The 18,572-nt window shown below is 49.1% G+C and overlaps 1 protein-coding gene across 1 annotated transcript; it reads left to right on the plus strand.

The window, feature by feature from the left end:
* The first annotated feature begins 5,119 nt into the window (after window positions 1–5,119).
* Window positions 5,120–16,910, plus strand: UNC119B (unc-119 lipid binding chaperone B). The gene is made up of 5 exons (XM_047828428.1): window positions 5,120–5,399; window positions 7,823–7,936; window positions 10,499–10,610; window positions 10,736–10,908; window positions 13,071–16,910. Exons 1-5 carry the CDS (start codon window positions 5,156–5,158, stop codon window positions 13,181–13,183), a joined length of 756 nt encoding a protein of 251 aa, XP_047684384.1. The 5' UTR covers window positions 5,120–5,155; the 3' UTR covers window positions 13,184–16,910.
* The last annotated feature ends 1,662 nt before the right edge of the window (window positions 16,911–18,572 follow it).

Here is an 18,572-nt window from a genome sequence, read left to right on the forward strand (position 1 = left end):
GCTTTCCGCGAGCTGCCAAATGGGGGAAGAGACCTGAAGAAGCCTTGCTCTAGGGAGTTGCAGGGAGGAAAACTGACAGAAGATCTTGGGCCAAGTGCTGGGGGTTGGGTGAAACCGCTCCTTGGGTCCAGATCTTAATCTCGCGAAGGAAATCAGGCTCCCGGTTGGCTGGAGCCGGTGTGTCGGACCTTTCTCCATACTTAGTACCCTCCCCCCCTCCATCCCGTATAGAGGAAGAGAGAGGAGTTTTCTCCACATTTACTGGAAAGCTCGTTGGTATAAGCAGTGGTGAGGGGTCAAGGCAGAGAGGACGTGGAGCAGGGAGGTTCTGCAGTGGGATTGCCTCTGTTCTCTGACAGCCTGAGGTGGTAGGCACCTCACTGCAGGACTCTGGCCCTAGAGTCTTAGTTTTGTTTGTTGCCACCCACTTATATGTTAGTAAAAAATAACCCCACTTGCTCTTTTGGCTTGGCCTTGTGCTAAGACTTACTGTCCTGGGTCTCCTTGCCGCTGCCACTGGAATCCATGTGTGGCTTCCTCAAGCCTGGTCCCCAGCTCATTTCCCCTCAGCTCTCTTCAGTCACCATGCTCTCCCGTCCAGCTCCACCTCTTCTCCCCATCTGGTGTGCCTGCCCTCTGCTGAGGGGTCCTGGAGAAAGGCCGCTGAAATATATTGGCATCGTGACCACTCACGATTCACGCCCCCTGGTACCAGCATCATGCTTTCGTTGCTGGTTTTGATCTCTTCACTACATCCAGGGAAGATGTGTGACTAGCTTGACTTATAAAGGAGGAAACAAAGGCTCAGAGGGGATAGATGACCTGCCCGAAGTCACATAGCTGGTAAGTGACAGAGTGAGGAGTGGGACTAACCACACACTCATGCTCTTAATGCCATGATGTGCTGTTCTTTAAAAAACAAAACAAAACAAAAAACAATTAAATGAAGGTAACTGATGATGCTGGGTGATGGTTAAATGGAGGTTTATTATATCATTCCTTTTCTGAAAAAGAAAGTAACTCTTTAAGATGTAGTGATACAGGAAATACATGAGCATTTTTTTAATTTAAAGTTATATGGATGCAAAATCTGAAAACTTCTCATTCTCATACCTACTCATCTAATCCCCAGAGGAGAATATAGGTGATGGTCTGGTGGATATCTTTCCTTTTATACGTATTTTATATGTACATATATTTATATGTATACGCATATATACATATACACATATTGATACAGCATTTTTTTTTAATGTTTATTTTTGAGACAGAGAGAGACAGAGTATGAGCGGGGAGGGGCAGAGAGAGAGGGAGACACAGGATCCGAAGCAGGCTCCAGGCTCAAACCGTCTGTGCACAGAGCCCGATGTGGGGCTCGAACTCAGAAGCGGTGAGATTCTGACTTGAGTGGAAGTCAGACGGTTAACTGATTGAGCCACCCAGGTGCCCCTACACAGATTTATTCTGCACATGTGCACATGTTTCTTCAGAATCCATTAGGGAATTATTGGGTCAAACATTATATGCATTTAAAGATTTGGAAGTACTGCCCTCCACAAGGCTCCATGAGTTTTCACTCACCAAGCTTGTGCTGTATGACTTGGGAATATGCGAGAAATCCCTTTTGGAAACAGGTGGGATATAAATATAAATTCTTGCTTTGTAAAAACAGCCCTCAGCCAGGGAGATGGTGACTTGGCTACTAGGGAAGTTACCAGTTCTCAGTCCCAGACCACAAGGCATGCCTGCAGTCCCAGCTTTGACCCGCCAATTCGATGCATGCCACCTTTAGGAGGGAGTAGGAAGGAGGACTGAAGTTCCCAGTCTTTGCAGAAAAAGCCCTCTGATGTCTTGCTTACCTTGGTTGCACCAGCACCAGGCCCCACCTGCCTGGCCTGGTTTGAGTCAGACTGCCTGGCTACCCTGGGACTGCCCTGGAAAATAGCCACTGTCACACCTCTTACAGCAAGGAAAACAACCAGGAGAGGGACTTGGAGAGCTCAGAGCTGGGGTGAAAGAGTCTGGCCTGTCCATGCTGGCCTTCCCGCATCTAGCCCAGGGAAACCTTGGGTTAAAACTTGCTAATCCGGTAGCTCTGTGTTGTCCTTTTTTCTCCAAACATGGTGTTAGTTTATGTACTTTTCAAAAAACACTTTTTAAAAAAGCCTTTTGATGCACCTTAGAAAGATTGGTGAAGAGAAGTAGCGACGGATTGGAGTTTATAGCCCTTATTCTTCCTACTCCTTCCATGTATATGTGTGTGTGTGTGTGTGTGTGTGTGTGTGTGTGTGTGTGTGTGTGTGTGTATGAACAAAGGTTCATAGGTAGTGACCCGAGAGAGTATAGGCCCCAGCTCCAGCTCCCCATGTAGGAGTTTTTATTTAATTTTCTTTTGAACAGGAAAAAGTGATCACATGTGAAGTTGCTTTTAAATTTTAAGAGAAGATAAGGCTACTTTGGTTTAACGTTTTCCTTCCGGACAAAGATCCTAAGATGTATATTTTTTAAATATATAAGCAACCCATGATCGTATGCTGGTGACAAAATAGTGCATAAGTAGCTCTCATGTCAAAAGTGACTATATTCTCTTTTTAGTTCGTTCCTCCTAATACTGTCTCCTCCCCCGAGGGAACTACGCTTGACACTTTAGTGTATCTCAAGATCTCTTCCTTTGCAGTTACAAATGCAGATCCATAGATTCATGTCCTTTTTATTTTATTTATTTTTACTTTCTTTTTTTTAAGTTTATTATTTTGGGAGAGAGAGCGTGAGCATGCAAGCGCCAGGGGGTGAAGGACAGAGAAGCCCAAGCAGGCTCTGTGATATCAGCACAGAGCCTGTGAGGGGGCTGGAACCCATGAACTGTGAGATCATGACCTGAGCCAAAATCAAGAGTCCATGCTTAACCAATTGAGCCAGCCAGGTGTGCCCCCCCCCCCTTTTGTTTTTCATGTCCTTTTTATTTTAAACAAATGGGATTCTGTGCCTTGTCCCCCCTGTCTCCTCCTACCCCCAATATGTCTTTAAGCTCTCTCTATACTGGTACATATAGATGGATCTCATTCTTTTTTTTTTTTTTTAAGGTTTTTTTTTCTAACGTTTATTTTTGAGAGAGAGCACACATGCCCGAGCACACTTGAGCAAGTCTATGTGCTGACAACAGAGAGCCTGATGGGGGGGGCTGGAACTCACAAACCGTGAGATCATGGCCTGAGCTGAAATGAAGAGTCAGATGCTTAACAGACCAGCCACCCAGGGGCCTGGGATCTCATTCTTTTTAACAGCTGCATAACTTGAATGGATGCAACTGTAATTTATTGTAATTTTTCAATGTTGCAAATGGTCCTGTGGTAAACGTCTTTGCACTAAACAACTCTGTGCATAAAAGGGGTAATACATTTGTTACCATCCCTAGAAAGAGAAAAGCGGGGGATCCAGGTAACTATTCTTGAGAACTCTGAGAACAAAGGTTCAGTGAGCAAGTGAGTGGGAAATGGCTGCATTCTGAGCCTCCCTCCTGGTGATTCACAATTAAGTAGCATATTAAAAGTTCTGGAAATTCTTCAGTAACCACTCACTGCTGAGTGGTTTTAAAAGAGTTGTTTGCAAAGGGAAGGACTTTAATTCTTTGTACACATCTATTAAAATTTTCCTGAACAGTTTGGTAAATGCCACCGTGGTAATCTCTCAAAGACAGGACAGTTTTTAGATAGGAACTTGGCCACATACTGTTCCACCAGGCTGGGCAGCTGGGGTGTAGTAAGGTTTGGATTTTGTCCAGGAACGAGGCTAGGTCTGTCAGCCCCTCCCAAGCCCCTTACATAAGGTGAGAAGGACACAGCAAAGCCTGGCATGAATTAAGTATTGAGGCTGACCATGGGGAGAAAGGTGGAGTTTCACTCTGGCCTAAGTCTGGGTAAGATGTGATACCACACTTAGCAGACACACTACATCAGTTGTAGGCCCAGGCCTCTGACACAGAAGCCTGTTGATCCAGAATCCCTAGAGAAGGAGCCAACCTGGGGTGTGAGAGGATGGCCTCAACCCACCCTTCACCCACTCAACCCCCTGGCCCACCTCTTCCAATTGGTGAAGTCATGGTTAACTTCCAGGGCTCAGTGCAGATGTTGCCTCTGTGAAGCCTCTTCCCGATTGGCCAGACCACTCCTGTGTGTTCCGGTAGCATCTTTGCTCTACCTCTTTTTATTTTATTTTATTAAAAAAAAATTTTTTTTTTTCAACGTTTATTTATTTTTGGGACAGAGAGAGACAGAGCATGAACAGGGGAGGGGCAGAGAGAGAGGGAGACACAGAATCGGAAACAGGCTCCAGGCTCTGAGCCATCAGCCCTGAGCCTGACGCGGGGCTCGAACTCACGGACCGCAAGATCGTGACCTGGCTAAAGTCGGACACTTAACCGACTGCGCCACCCAGGCGCCCCATGCTCTACCTCTTTTTAGAGCAGTCGGCCATCTGGCTCCTCTTTGAGTTCATTCATACTTACTGGGTTGGTCAAGAGGAAGGGCCACATAATGAATTATGTACTTCACAGTCTGTCCCAGCAAAGGGGAAGCTCCTTCATAGTGGAGCATTCCTTCACTCACTCACTCATTATTGAGCACCTACTGTGTCAGGCATTAGCTGGACTGCCAGAATACAATAGTGAGTAAGGTGGACCCAATCCCAGTCCTCATTCATATTCTTACATTCCCTGTAGTCTAGCACAAGGTCGAGCCCAAAGCCTGGCACAGTAGGATTTAGAAACTGTAATCTGGAAAGGTGCTTTTGCAAGGCAAGCACTTTTAACTTCTGTGCTACAGATTAAAAAACTCTCTCAAGATGCCTTGTCTACAGTTTATATGACAGAAAGTCATTTGACTGTATGAAATATTTTAAAGACATTTGAGGTGAGGTGACTTTGGGGACCTGATGGAGAGTCTGGGGGGTTGGCACCCCAGCCACCCTCGTGGCTTACCACCTGGCTGGGCCCAAGCAGGCGAGACGGCAGCCGGCCGCTGACCCGCAGGCCCCGCCCCCCGCCCCCGCCCCCGCCCCCGCCCCCGCCCCACCCCTCCCCAGGTGCCACCCCGGGCCCCGCCCCCGCTCTCCATAGTTACGGCGCTGCGGAGGCGGCGGCCATCTTGGCGGCGGAGCGATGAGCGGGTCGAACCCGAAGGCTGCGGCCGCGGGGTCAGCGGCTGGGCCGGGGGCGCTGGTGGCCGGCAAAGAGGAGAAGAAGAAGGCAGGCGGCGGTGTCCTGAACCGACTCAAGGCGCGGCGGCAGGCGCCCCCCCACGCGACAGAGGACGGCATCGGGGCGGCGGTCACGGAGCAGGAGCTGCTGGCTCTGGACACCATCCGGCCCGAGCACGTCCTGCGCCTCAGCCGGGTCACCGAGAGTGAGTGCCCGCTCGGCCGCGCCCTGCCCTCGCGCTGGGCCCCGGGCCCCTTGTCGCCTTCAGCGGAGCCGGCCGCTCGCCGCCTGACCGGCCCGGGGGTCCACCCTGTGGCCCCCTCGGTCGGCCAGGCCGCGCCGCCGGCCACTCCGCCGGGCGAGCTCTGCGCCTCCCACCCTCAACTAGACTAGGTTGGGAAGGGGTTCTCTTTGAGCTTGACTGCGTTCCCCTGCGTCCAGCCACGCCAGGCTTCTCCTGGGCCGGCCGCAGCTGGGCCTCCAGGCCGGCCGTTCTCCTCCTCAGCTGGATCTGTGTGGGTAGGGAGCCCCCCTTAAGCTTAACTGGATCCTCTTGACCCTGGTAAGTGGGACTGCTGCCCCCTCATCCTGGAAGACCCACAGGTATCAGTGAAGCTCCTGCCGAGCCAGGCTCCCTCATCCTGCCCACTTCCAGCTTCTGCAGCGTCTGCCTGCCCAGACCCCTACTTTCTTCCTCCGCCTTTCTGCACCCCGCTCCTGACAGCCCCCCTCTCCAGCCTGGCTTGACCGCCCTACCTCTTTTGGTCCCAAGCCTTGTCCCTTTGTGTGCAGGGGCGTCCTTCCTTCCTCAAACAGTGGCATTTCATGCAGATTTTAAACAGTCACATTAAAAAGTGTGTTGATAAAGTTTCAGTTTATGTACACGATCCAAAATGTGACTCCTGCTCTTGACACGTGTTCTCGTGAATTGAGGATGTGTCGTGCAACCATTCTACTACACCTTTTCATGGATGTAGGTACGGGTGGGAAGAAACATATTGCCCACCCCCGTGTCCTGGTTCTCCTTCCTTTCTCTGTTCTCTTCCAAGCCGAGCCCTGACCTGATGCCCTTTGTCTTGCTATTTCTTCCCCAGAGTTTGCAGTCACCTTGTTAGACCCTGCTGCCCTCCACACTTCTAACCCTGCAGCACCCGCACTCCCGCCACGGACCTAAGGCTGCCACCGTGTCCTCTGCTGAACGGCTTTAGCTGTCAGCCTGGGGCCGCTCGGGTGTACTCAGGGAGCTGGTGGCAGCTCCAGTGATGTGGGGATGGGAGTTCAGGCGGTGGGCCTTGGTCCAGCCAGTATGAAAAGGAATTCCCATCTCTTAAGAGGTTTAACCTGATTCTGGATATTTCCATGTCCCCATTTGCCATCACTGTTTGGGTCGGGCCTGTCCGTTGCATGCCTGAGTATATCTTTAGTAGGTCTTGCTCTTCAGTTCTGACCCAGTTTTCATTCGGGGCCCTGAATGTATAGAAGTGCTCATCACCTGAGCCTTCTAACCTCCTACTTCCTCCTCATACCAAGGGGGAATCAGGCCGTTGTAATGCCTGGCCCTAAGCAGTGTTCTTGGTGGGCAGAGGTCCTGTGTAGGGGCTTGGGATTGGTGCTGTGGCTCAAATTCATGTCAGCAGCCTACTGGAGAAAGCCACAGGTCAGAGCTTGGTGACCTCTGGATTTTGTTAGCCTGTTCCGTTCAGTTGTGTATGGAGTACCCTCTAAAGGTGCAGAACCTTCCTCAGTCTTTTTCAGATTTAGGAAGTAATCAGGAGCTCTTCAGTTTGCCATCATGCGGTCAGGAGTCATCGTAGAAAGAAATCAGCAAAGTTTTCTCTGATCAGTACTGTATTGACCAGCTGCTCAGGTTGTCAGAGGTTCCACGTTACTTTGGCCCAGTACCCTCACCAGCCAGTCTGTCCTGTCACCTGTGTAGATGTGGCCCTCTGCCTGATTTGGTACAGCCCACAAGCTGAGAATGGTTTTTACAGTTTTAAATAGTTCGGCGGGGGAGGGGGAGAAGTCTTGCCCCACATGGTTCCATGCAATTCGTATTTCAGTATCTGTAAATACTTTTATTGGACTACAGCTATGCTCATTCGTGTGTTGTCTGTGGCTGCTTTTGCGCTACAGTGACAAGGGTTGAGTGGTTGTGATAGAGACAGTGTGGCCCCAGAGTCTAAATTATTTATGATCTGGCCCTTTGCAGAAAAAGTTTGCTGCTCTCTGCTTTGTGATACTAATGGCTGGCAAACAAGTACTATATTAGCCATTAGATTAGCATGAATGTTTTTAAATGGATTTCTAAAAAAAATTCTGTCCTGTTGTGATATTCAAGGGGTTTCCAAAGGAGTCCCCTTATACTATCCCTGTTTCTTAAAGTGTTACGATAATCTTTCATGCAAACCAAATCCATGCTCTTTTTTTCTTTCTTTGATCCCCTTATTCTCTTCCTGCAACATTTGCTTTTAACGTAAGGGGAAGTTTTTGAGTGTATTTTAAGTGAGTTGTGTAAGAAAAAAACCTGAGTTTGCTTCAAAACTGGAGGAAGAAATGAATGGTAGTTTTGGATGATTATTTAACAGCATTGGTGTCTCTCTCTCTCTCTCTCTCTGTCTCTCATTTCAGATTATTTATGTAAACCTGAAGATAACATCTACAGTATTGATTTCACCCGCTTCAAAATTCGAGATTTGGAGACAGGGACGGTGCTTTTTGAGATTGCCAAACCTTGTGTTTCAGGTAGGCCTCAGTACTGTAGCAGTCACTTCAAAAGGTCCTTGAGGCTCGAATTTGTGTGTACCATTGCATCCTGTGGCGTGGACTCCAGCGTGTCCACTTCCTTGCCTCCTCCTGAAGCTTGGGCTGCCAGGTGCCCTGGTTTGCAGCTGCGCTAAGAGGCTGATGTTTGCCGAGTATCTGCTCTGTGCTGGGCGCTGTGTCCCACATGTTTCTGTTTACATCAGGTCACGTGATCCTCACGTCTCTGTGAGGAGCTATTACTCCCATTTTCCAGACAAGGACACTGAGTCTCAGAATTTCCAAGTGACTTTCCCACGGTCCTGTGCTCATTCCTCTTACCATGTCGCCTCTGTTTAGGAGAGGAAGCCTTGGAATTAAAAGTACAATGAAGAAAGCTCACCTGAGACTTGTGTCCTGGGGACACTGGAAGGGTCATGCTGGGGGTCCCATTCCAGGCTCACCTGTCTTCTCGCTCGCTTTCCTTTCAACAGTGCCTTCTATTTTCTTGTAAGGCCTAGTAGGATGTTAATCTCCACCATTTTCTGGAGGAACAGAAAGCCCAGACCTATGAACTCATCTACTTGGGATTCCTTAAATTAGCCTTGAATAGATGCTTCCTGTGTTGTAGTGCACGCAGCTCCAGGGTGGTTCCTCTCTGGCTAGCCAGGCCACATCAAAGTCTTTGGAGCTCATCACTGGAGACGGAGCACCCCCTGGAGTTAGTTACTGGAACACCAGCACAGATGACTGCAGTATCCACTGAGGTCTGAATCAAGAATTCTTTTTGCAAAACTCTTCTCATATGATTTGCTACTCAGAAAGAGCCTGTAAATTTGGTAAGGCAGGTGTTAGTAGCCCAGACAGGTCGAAGGGCTTTCCTGAGAAGGTCTCGGCTCAGGTTCATTGCACAGGCAAGGCTAGAGCCCTGGTCTTCTCACCCCACCTGGCATCCTTCATGCTCTCATAATCTAGTGCTGACCAAGGCACCTGAAGGCTCCAGCTTGTGGATACTTAGCTGGTATTGGGAGGATCAGGGCCAGGCAGCCTCCTGGGTCTGTGGTATTCACGTCCCTACGTGAAATGTCCCAGTACTTTGGATGTTTCGAGGACCCCATGGCCATTTCAGATGTGTGGACTTGGACTGGGCTGGGCCCAGAGTAGTCATTTCAGTACAAAACCGAACTGTCTCAAACAGGGAGGCTACAGAACTTGTAAAGACACCTTGATTTTGGGGGCGCCTGGGTGGCTCAGTCGGTTGAGCGTCCAACTTCGGCTCAGGTCATGATCTCATGGTCCGTGAGTTCGAGCCCCGCGTCGGGCTCTGTGCTGACAGCTCAAAGCCTGGAGCCTGTTTCACCTTCTGTGTCTCCCTCTCTCTCTCTCTCTCTGATCCTCCCCTGTTCATGCTCTGTCTCTCTCTGTCTCAAAAATAAATGTTAAGAAAAAAATTTATTAAAAAAAAAAGACACCTTGATTTTCAACTTCTCCAGTCTTTACCTGTAAGGATCTTGATTCACTTAGAATATGCTCACACTGAATCAGTACCCTCCTACTACACTTGTTCTGATGAGTTTGAATCCCTGAGATTTGGTCTGATTCTCTCTGAATCACACTGTTGGAGTGAGGGCTCTAGAGTCTCTGGCTCTGAACGCCTGCTCCGTCTGGTTCCCCATTTGCTCTTGGGCTTGTGATAGGCAGAGGGATGTTTGGGGTTAAAAAAGACAGAAGTTGCACCCACATTCAGCCAATACCTGGAGAAAATTTTTTTGTGGGATACTGGATGGCTACTAGTGGGAACTATCTCCTTGTTCACATTAAAATGGTTCTCTGATTCATTTTACAAACTTCCATTTCCTGGGCTCAGGAATGGACTAGACTCACCCTCAGTCAGGTCCAGCATGTTGGCTCATTGCTTACCTACCTCACTGTTTCCCAGGTTGTCAGTGTCTGATTTGGCATGGCCTGGGATAGGCGTTACAAGGCTGTAGGCCCATGTCTTCCATTTAAATGACAAGATTATGTCTTGGAGCTTGTCTTTGCTGCCTGTCAGAAAGTTTTGTGTTCTCTGAACTCGCCTTTTGCCTATTTTCAACCTTCGTAGGCACGTTCTTTTGGTTAGCAGCTAGCACTGCGACCTGATAACTATGTATAATATAGACCATGCCAGGGACCTAGTACCCAGCCTGTGTTTCAAGCTTCACTCTTAGGATACGGCCCAAGCCACTCAACTACATAAAAGGTAAATAGCTTAATGTTTATAAGAACAAGCTTCAAGTCAGATGGACCTTGGTTCAAATCCCTGTTCCCTCCGTGTACTGTCTGGGGAAATTTGAACTTGCTGCTTAACCACTCTGGGCTTCTGCATCCTTATCTATAAGATGGAGATAATGATGACTCTCCACAGGGTTGGGAGGATTCTGTGAAATGATCAGCGCAGGGCCTGCTATGTAGCAAGTGCCCAGTAAATATCAGCCATCCTGCCGTTGGTGTTAGTGCTGTTAATTGGTTGTGTTGTTTGGTGGCGCTGAGACAGTACGCTCAGGATTCCTTGTGCTCTTTCAGACCAAGAGGAGGAGGAGGAGGAGGAAGGTGGAGATGTGGATATCAGCGCAGGACGTTTTGTCCGCTATCAGTTCACACCGGCATTTCTCCGCCTCCGCACAGTCGGGGCTACGTGAGTACCAGTATTTCTGGAGGGAGAACACTCGTTTGTCCACAAAGCATGTTCTCGGTTGGGTTCTGGGTTGGCTTTAAAGAAGGGAGGAGGCAAAGTAGGGCTCACAGAGATTTATTTTGCAGAGTGGAGTTCACAGTGGGAGACAAACCTGTGTCAAACTTCCGGATGATCGAGCGGCACTATTTCCGGGAACGCTTGCTGAAAAACTTTGACTTTGATTTCGGCTTCTGCATCCCCAGCAGTAGAAACACTTGTGAACATATCTATGAGTTTCCCCAGCTTTCTGAGGATGTCAGTATGTATCCCCTGACTTCTTCCCCGTCCTAAATTCTTAGGACTAGAAGGAACAAACTTTGGAGTCTATCTGGTCCAACACCCTCATCTGGCAGAGGAGGGAGGTAGTGACATGATGCCTCTCCGGGCATTTGACCTCAGGCTTCTCATTTCCAAGTGCTCCCGTCTAGGGTTTCAAATTCTGCCTGTATGGGAGCATCAGAGGTTTTAATAATGCAGGCCATCTGCTTTGGGTGCCTGCTGCAGGGAAAGGGGGTGACTGAGGAAGAGGAAGAGAGGACCATGATGATTTCTGGGACTAGGGTTAGCCGGAGCGCCTCTCCGAGCCTCCGTTAGGCTTGCTTTTCCACTGTGTGCTAGTCATTGGCTTCTGCTCGGCGCTCCTTCTTTGCCCTCCCCTTTCTCCTTAGAGGGAGAAGCTAAGCTGGGGACTCAATAGAATCAGAGGTCTGGGGGCCTCGTCTTTCCCATTCCCTGCAAGTAGAGGTGGCGTAGATAAACTGTCAGAATAGAGCCACAGGAAATAGGGAGCTCTTATAGGGTTTGGGACAGAAGGAATGGCCGGATGGAAGTCACGTCTTAGGAAGAGTAATCCTGTAGTCCTGTGGAAGAAAAGCTGGGGAGGCACCAGAGGGAGGAGCTGAGGCAGGGGAAGAGGTGGACTCATCAAGAGAGAGAGCAGGCTTTATCAGTTCCCATGACTCTGGTGGAGCTCTCTCAGCCTGGCCTTATCTGTTAGTAACCAGGGAAAATGGCTCCAGAACATGGAGAATATGAGCGGGAGCCTGTGAATAGTGTGGGGGTTTGGCTGAGTTGTCGGGAAGGATCTGCATATACTGACTGGTTTTCTCAGAATCCCATGTCCTTAAAATTGTTGTATTCTGAAAGCCAGAATGTTCTTCACTCACATGGCAGTGCTGCTTTTAGGTAAAATGAGGATTGCTGCCTGGGGTGGGCTGTTTATGACAGCATCTGGTCCTGGTTTGAAACCCGCTCCCCAAGCTGTGCCAGGATATGTAGATACTTGCAAGGAAAGATTATGCATAGTAGTACAAGTTTTTACCCAAGGTGGTAGGACTTTTCTTCTTGAAAACACATAAGCTAAAAGAGTGTGGAGGTCAATATTCTGGATATGAACCAAGTAACTTTGGCCTCGGTGGGTCCAAAGGACTTTCAACAGTCAGTTTCATCTTTTGAGACCTGTGGTAAACGAGAACGTTTCCTCCAGAGGAACCAAAATAGCTTGTGATCGTTAACTCAGAACTGATCAGAGGTAGTGACTGTTAATTATCTTGACTTTCCAGAATGGTTAAAGAGGCCTGGGCAGCTGCCTGGACAAATGAGATTTAAATCTGGATCCCAAGACAAGCAGACCTTTTGCTGACTCTTTTGCGAGTTAATACCCTGAGCCATCCCCGGAAAAGGCTCCTTGCCCTTTGTCACCCCTCACTCGTGTATACCTAGGATCCCTTTGGTTGTCAGGAGTGCCCATGGGAAGTGGGCACAGTGAGGCACAGCTTTTGGAATTTGGACCAGAATGTCTAGAGGTGGGGAACAGACCAGAAGTACTGAATAAACAATGTGCAGTAGTCCATGTTTGGCAAAGGGTAATCCTGTTTTCCTGGGGTTCCGAGTACGAGTCCAGGCTCGAGATGCTCAAGGAGTGCCATGTCAGAGAGAGGATTGCATCCTTGTGTTGAAGTGGGTATCATGTTTAAGTTGGGGGCCTCTTTGGTCCTCTCCAGCTCTCTAAGCCTGGCCCCCTCTGTTCTGACCTCATTATTCTAACAGTATACGCACATGTTCTGGAGGGCTGGTCTATGAATTTTAGAGGGGGCACTAATTTTAATTTTTAAAGAGGTTTTTTTTTTTAATTTTTTTTTTTTTTTAGAGAGTGGGGAAGGGGGAGAGAGTGGGGAAGGGGCAAAGATGGGGGGAACAGAGGATTCAAAATGGGCTTTGTGCTGACGGCAGAGAACCTGATGCAGGGCTTGAACAGGGCTCGAACTCACAAACTGTGAGATCATGACCTGAGCTGAAGTCTGATGCTTATCAGCTGAGCCACCCAGGTGCCCCTAGAGGGGATACTAAGTTTTCCCCCACCAATTCTGTGGGGCAGACTCACAGGTAAGTCTTTGCTTTTTCCCTTTCTCTGACCTGCAGTTCGTCTGATGATTGAAAATCCCTATGAGACCCGTTCTGACAGCTTCTACTTTGTTGACAACAAGCTGATAATGCACAACAAGGCCGATTATGCCTATAATGGAGGCCAGTGACCGCTGTGGGAGTGGACGGGGAGGTGCTTTGCTGTGGCCCGAGGTCCTGGCACATGGAGGTGGTTGAACCTGCTGTTCGTCAACACACATCTGGAACCTGGTCCCAGGAAGCCAAGGCTGGGGTGGTGGTTTCCTGTGCTCCAAGAGAGGTGCCAAGCAGTGCTGTGTTTTCTTCCCCAGTACTTTTTCTTCCCTTTTCCCTTACCCCTTAGGTTGCAGACGTATTATAGTAATGTGAAGGATTAGGGTAAGGCTACTGGAATCCAGAGAAAAAAGAAAATTTATTTTCACGTAGTCATAGCTGCCTGCTGGTTGTGCTGATGAGCCCGGGCTGCTACGGGCACAGCTGTGTCAGGGTAAGGAGGCTCTGGCCAGCCGGCTTGCCAGTCAGTGGCTTTTGCATAGGTTCCTGGGTGCTGTGAGAAGCTGAACAGTGGGTCTCTTCCAGGCAGCTCGCCCTCTCACTTGCAGTATTGCCGGTGGCACGGTCTGACCTCAGTTTGAGCGTAGTTCGAAAGCAACTGGAAAAAAAGGGGGTGTGTGTGGGTGCCAGGAGTGGAGGCACCAGCGGCCGGCAGGGCTGCCAAACTGAAAAGTCCATGTTGTGGAGAGGCCTGCTTCTCTGTCTGACTTCCAGGATCCTCCGCCAGCCCTCCCGGGGATACGACAAGGTTTCAGCCTGGCAGTGCCTTCTGTTCCCGCTTTGGAGGAAAGACGAGCTTGCTCTGCGTGTCCTGCCTCCTGACTTTTGAGTATCTCCTGAGATAGAATGTGGCAGTGTTTGCTCTCGGAGCAGTAGGATCTCTTGAGGCCACATCAGGCCTCGTATTTTGTGTTTTTTGTTTCATTTTTTTTATTTCTAGGCTTCTTTCGGAGAGGTTTTATAAGATGTCAGTGGTGTTCCCAGCATATGTGATGTGTGGTTAGACTTCTGATAGTATTAATCAGGTTCCTGGGGCTAATCTGGCTCGTGTTGGGACTGGATATAGTTACGGACCAACAGCTACTTAAAGGAAGGATTTGATTTTTCAACACAGGAGAGCCTGCAGGATTGGCTTTGATGGGGATTTGCGTCTGAAACTCTGTAGATTTCTTATTTAGGAGGATTTTCCTGTCTGCCTTTCTACTGAAGTAGTTTCTGGAACCATCCTGGCAGGTCAGACCTCTAATGCATATTCTGATCCTTCATACTGCTAGTTGGAGTTCTTTTGGTTGTTTGGAAAGGATGAACTAGCCTGAGGTGGCTCTCAAAGGGTGCTCTCAAAATACCTTCCTTGCACATCCTTGTGGGTTATGTTTGTCCTCAGGCCCTTACTGGATAGACTCTTGCCACCTCAGCTCCGTATGGTTGTCTGACTGTGGGTGGCTTTAGCTGACCCTCTGATAAGATTGTTGCTGTGGCCAGGATTTTGCATCGATAGAAAGGTAGCAGTAGGAAGGGCCCAAGTATGTGGTGATAGTCATTGTGAAGCATCATAGTAACTGACGGAGAGCAGTCTCCCAAGATGCTTGGGACAAAAGCCATGCGGGGCCCAGGATGGAAGGGCCAGCGCTTTGCCACAGAAAGCCCCTGTGCATTCACTAACCAGTATCTCTCCCTGTTTGGATTCTAGAGCGTGAGTGGCCTTGAACCTTGGCCTAGTAGTGCTCTGTGCCAGGCCAGAATCTGGGCTGTGCCAGGTGCTGGCAGCTTTCTCACTGAGAAAACCCTTACTTGTGTGTGTTGGCACTGGGTCCAACCGCTGAGGAGGGAAGAGACCAGGCACCCTGCAGACGGCTTACTCATCGCCAGGCCGGGTGAATCTTAGAACCGGAGTCCACTACAAATCTAGGTGCCTTATGTGTGGCTCTGTCCCACATGCTGCTGGGGAAAGCTGCATTGGCCTCCTTCCCTCCTCCTCTGTGGACAGACATCAGCACTGCTTCCTTACCTTCGGTTTCTCCTCTAGCATATTCTCCTCTAGCATATTCTCCTCTAGCATATTCTCCTCTAGCTGAAGCTGTGTGCATATTGAGCTTGAGAATCGCCCCTTCTCTATGTGACAGCAGCCTAATCAGGAGATTTTCTACTATTTGATATTCACTTAGTATCTAGGATGTGGTTTTTGGAGCTTCCAGAGCTCTGCTCAGTTGAGTATGTCTTGGAAACGTGTCCCAGGATAGATCATGTCTTGTGGACTTGTGGGCTGTCTCTTATATGCAGTGTTAGCCTTTACCTGGAGGGCAGAGGAGGCAGGCATTCTGGCCTGAATAGTGCTGTATTCTCCTCCCCACTGGCTTGCCTTAGTCTCACTGGGGACGGTTTTGAGGCCATGTGCTCAGTCTGTGCCATCTTCTGCTCCAGAAGGTCTGTCTGGTATTCTGTACCTGGGAGTCTGGATTTGTATGTCTCATTACTCAGGAAATCAGAGTTAACCACCCTGGGGTGTTAACCAGGGGGAGTTTCAAATTCAAGTTTTTTTCCTGAACTGGGGAGAGAATTGGAAGTCATATTTTCTCTGAAAGTAGCTGAAGCAATCAGGAGTTGAATCAGGAGGCCATGTTGTTAAGTTATCTGGACTGTTGATAGCACGTGTCTTGGGGGTAATCATACCATTGGAGGGGCAAAACGACCTGCATGGGGAGACCCTGCCTTCTGTTCAGAGCTGGTATCTGAGCGGCAGCTCCCGGAGGAATACATTCCAGCAGACCGCCGGGCCCATCTGTTGCCACGGGGCCTGACGCCTGCACCTCTTCCTCTCCTGTCTTGCTCCTGTTCCTCTGCCTTGGAATCTCCAGGAAGAGTATCTCTCTTTTCCTGTGGAGCCTTTGGGCTAAGATGCCCTTCTTGCTTCTCCAAAGAAGATCCCTGTTGATTTCATTCTGTCCTAAAGAGTACGCGGAAGAAATAACAACTTAAAGTAGCTGTGGGCTAACGTAGGCTTCCCCGTCCTGGTATGTTGGCTCGGAGATCTCTTGCAGAGAAAGCAGTTTTCAGGGGCATGCAGACTCCCTGAAGACACCTACGGCCTTTGGGCTATCTGATTCTCAGAGAGGGCCAGTGATTCAGGGAAGCTGGGGCTAACTGTAGACCAGCGATTCTTGAAATGGCAGTGACGGGGAATCTTCAAGGGGAATGCCTTCAAGGGGCATTCATTTCTGGAATGGATTTCCTAGGCTATGTGGACTGGATGAATTAGGTGAGTCTTGCCTTAGTGTCCTGCCACCCCTGTAGACTCCCAGGGCACTCTTTTTTCTCTGTCAAGTCACTTTCTTTTGGTGGCTATTGTCACCACGATGTCAGTGAGGTTTGGGGACTGGAGACAGCCTGCCCCCAGAATCCCAGCATAGATTTCCTTGCCAGGGCATGGGGCAAGGGGTTCCTGTGCAGAGGTGCTGCCGTCCCCAGTGTGAGAGCCTGGTCGTCAAATCATCACTTACTCACATTCCATGTTACAGAACATCTTCGCCACAAGAGGGGTCTGGTGGAGGCGGATTTACCCTTGTTTTATAAAGGATCATGTAAAGTCATTGAAGTTGTGAAAGTCTATTTTTTTTCCCCTGTAAATCTATTTTTCACAGAATATAAGAAACATCAATGACCTGATCTGTCCTTCCTCCTCTTTCCCCTTCACCCAAGATCCTCATTCCAGTTTGTATTGTCTTTGTGTCCAAAGTAAACTAGGTGACTTATTTGTATAAAATGTTATTTTGTCACAAGAGACAGTAATAAAAGATTTTCACAGTACACGCATCCTCTCTTGTGTCCTGAGTGGGCCCTTTGCATTGCTGGGGGGAGCAGGTGTGGGGTGGGAATGGGCTTGGAGTTTCTTTATGTGACCTTTCTGTAAATAATGAGTAGAGGTGGCTTCTAGGGTGAACAGGGAACAGTGTTTGGCTTTAGGTTTTATATTTTTGCTTTGTTTCACTGGGGGACTTTGGGAATTAAACATTTGTGTATTTTAAAGTTAGGCTTATTAAGGTGTACTTTAACTGCAGTAAAATTGACCTGGTTTAAGGGTACAGTTGGATGAATACACAATCTTATTACCCCATCACAATCTGATATAGGGATTTTGCGTCACCCCAGAAAGTTCCCTAAGGTTCCTGGTGTTGGCAAAGGGCAGTTCCCTCCCTTCACCCAAACCTCCTGCAACCATTGTCTGGTTTCTGTCTCTACTGGGAAATTTGCCTACTTTTAATACAAAACAACATTCTTGTTTAAGGTGAAAATACAATTTTATTTATTTTTTTAAATTAAAAAAATTTTTCAATGTTTACTTATTCTTAGAGCACGAACAGGGGAGGGGCAGAGAGAGGGAGACACAATCTGAAGCAGGCTCCAGACTCTGAGCTGCCAGCACAGAGCCTGACATGGGGATCGAACTCAGGAGCTGTGAGATCATGACCTGAGGTGAAGTCAGATGCTCAACCAGCTGAGCCACCCAGGAACCCTGAGGTGACAATACAATTGTAAAGTATGTCTGGTTTAGATGGTCTGTGGCACCCAAAGCAATTATCGGCCTCTGTTCACTCACTCATTTCCCCCTCTCCTGCTTTTTCCTGTCTTCTTTCACCCAGGGCTGGCGCTCAGGTGGGCCAATAGAAAGGTGAGGAAGGCCTCAGAGCATTTGCCAACCACAGTCATTCATCTGGCTTTAAAGTATTGTGGATTTAGAGGCTTTCTTTTAAATGAAAGGTAACATATTAAGGACTTTGCCACATCTTTTCATTGATCTCCGGGGATGCAGGGTAAGGCCTTGGTGGAAGGCACATTTTGACCTGCGGGTCAGTGCTGCGGACAGGTGCCTGGCTGAGTTACAGCGGGAGAAAGACAGGGATGGAGGGATGTGTAGGTGCTTGGGAGGGTGTGGAGGTCTGACACACTTGTGCTAAGGGAAGACCCTTGTCAGCAACTGGAATTGCCAGTTTCCTGGGGAGGGTGAAGGCGTCCTGGGGCGGATGCTAAGGACCAAATGCATGGCATCGGGAGCAGTGCCCCACAACTGCGAGTGAGATGGGAACTACAGCGGAACAAGGGGGTAACATCCCTACTCCCCCCCCCTCCCCCCCGCCCCACGCCCCCCACAGCTGCTGGGGGAAGGAGAACTCCCTCCCAGGCAACCCGATTCCCCAGGCCTGAATATTGAGCACCAGAGCAAGACGAGACCCTTGTGCTTCTTGGAGTTCACAGACCAGTGTGAGGACTGGAGAAGATGTCAGATGGTGGGTGCCATGAATAAGGAAAACAAACGCTGGGATGGAGAATGTGTGGTCAGGGCAGGCCTCAGTGAGTCAGGCCTGGATGGAGGGACGGAGTATTCCGGGCAGAGGAACAGGGCTTGCAAAGTCCCGGAGGCAGGAACAAGCCCTGTTGTTGCAGAAAAGCTACTGCAGAAAAGCTGCCTTG

This window comes from Prionailurus viverrinus, chromosome D3 (genome assembly GCF_022837055.1).
Source record: "Prionailurus viverrinus isolate Anna chromosome D3, UM_Priviv_1.0, whole genome shotgun sequence".
NCBI classification, from domain to species: domain Eukaryota; kingdom Metazoa; phylum Chordata; class Mammalia; order Carnivora; family Felidae; genus Prionailurus; species Prionailurus viverrinus.

What these genes read in the sequence shown, in the direction of transcription:
- UNC119B (XM_047828428.1), top strand. Translation starts at nt 5,156, where the DNA reads ATGAGCGGGTCGAACCCGAAGGCTGCGGCCGCGGGGTCAGCGGCTGGG. An exon ending in CTCCGCACAGTCGGGGCTAC is followed by an intron (nt 10,611 to 10,735) that starts GTGAGTACCAGT and finishes TTTATTTTGCAG; the next exon opens with AGTGGAGTTCACAGTGGGAG. An exon ending in CCAGCTTTCTGAGGATGTCA is followed by an intron (nt 10,909 to 13,070) that starts GTATGTATCCCC and finishes TCTGACCTGCAG; the next exon opens with TTCGTCTGATGATTGAAAAT.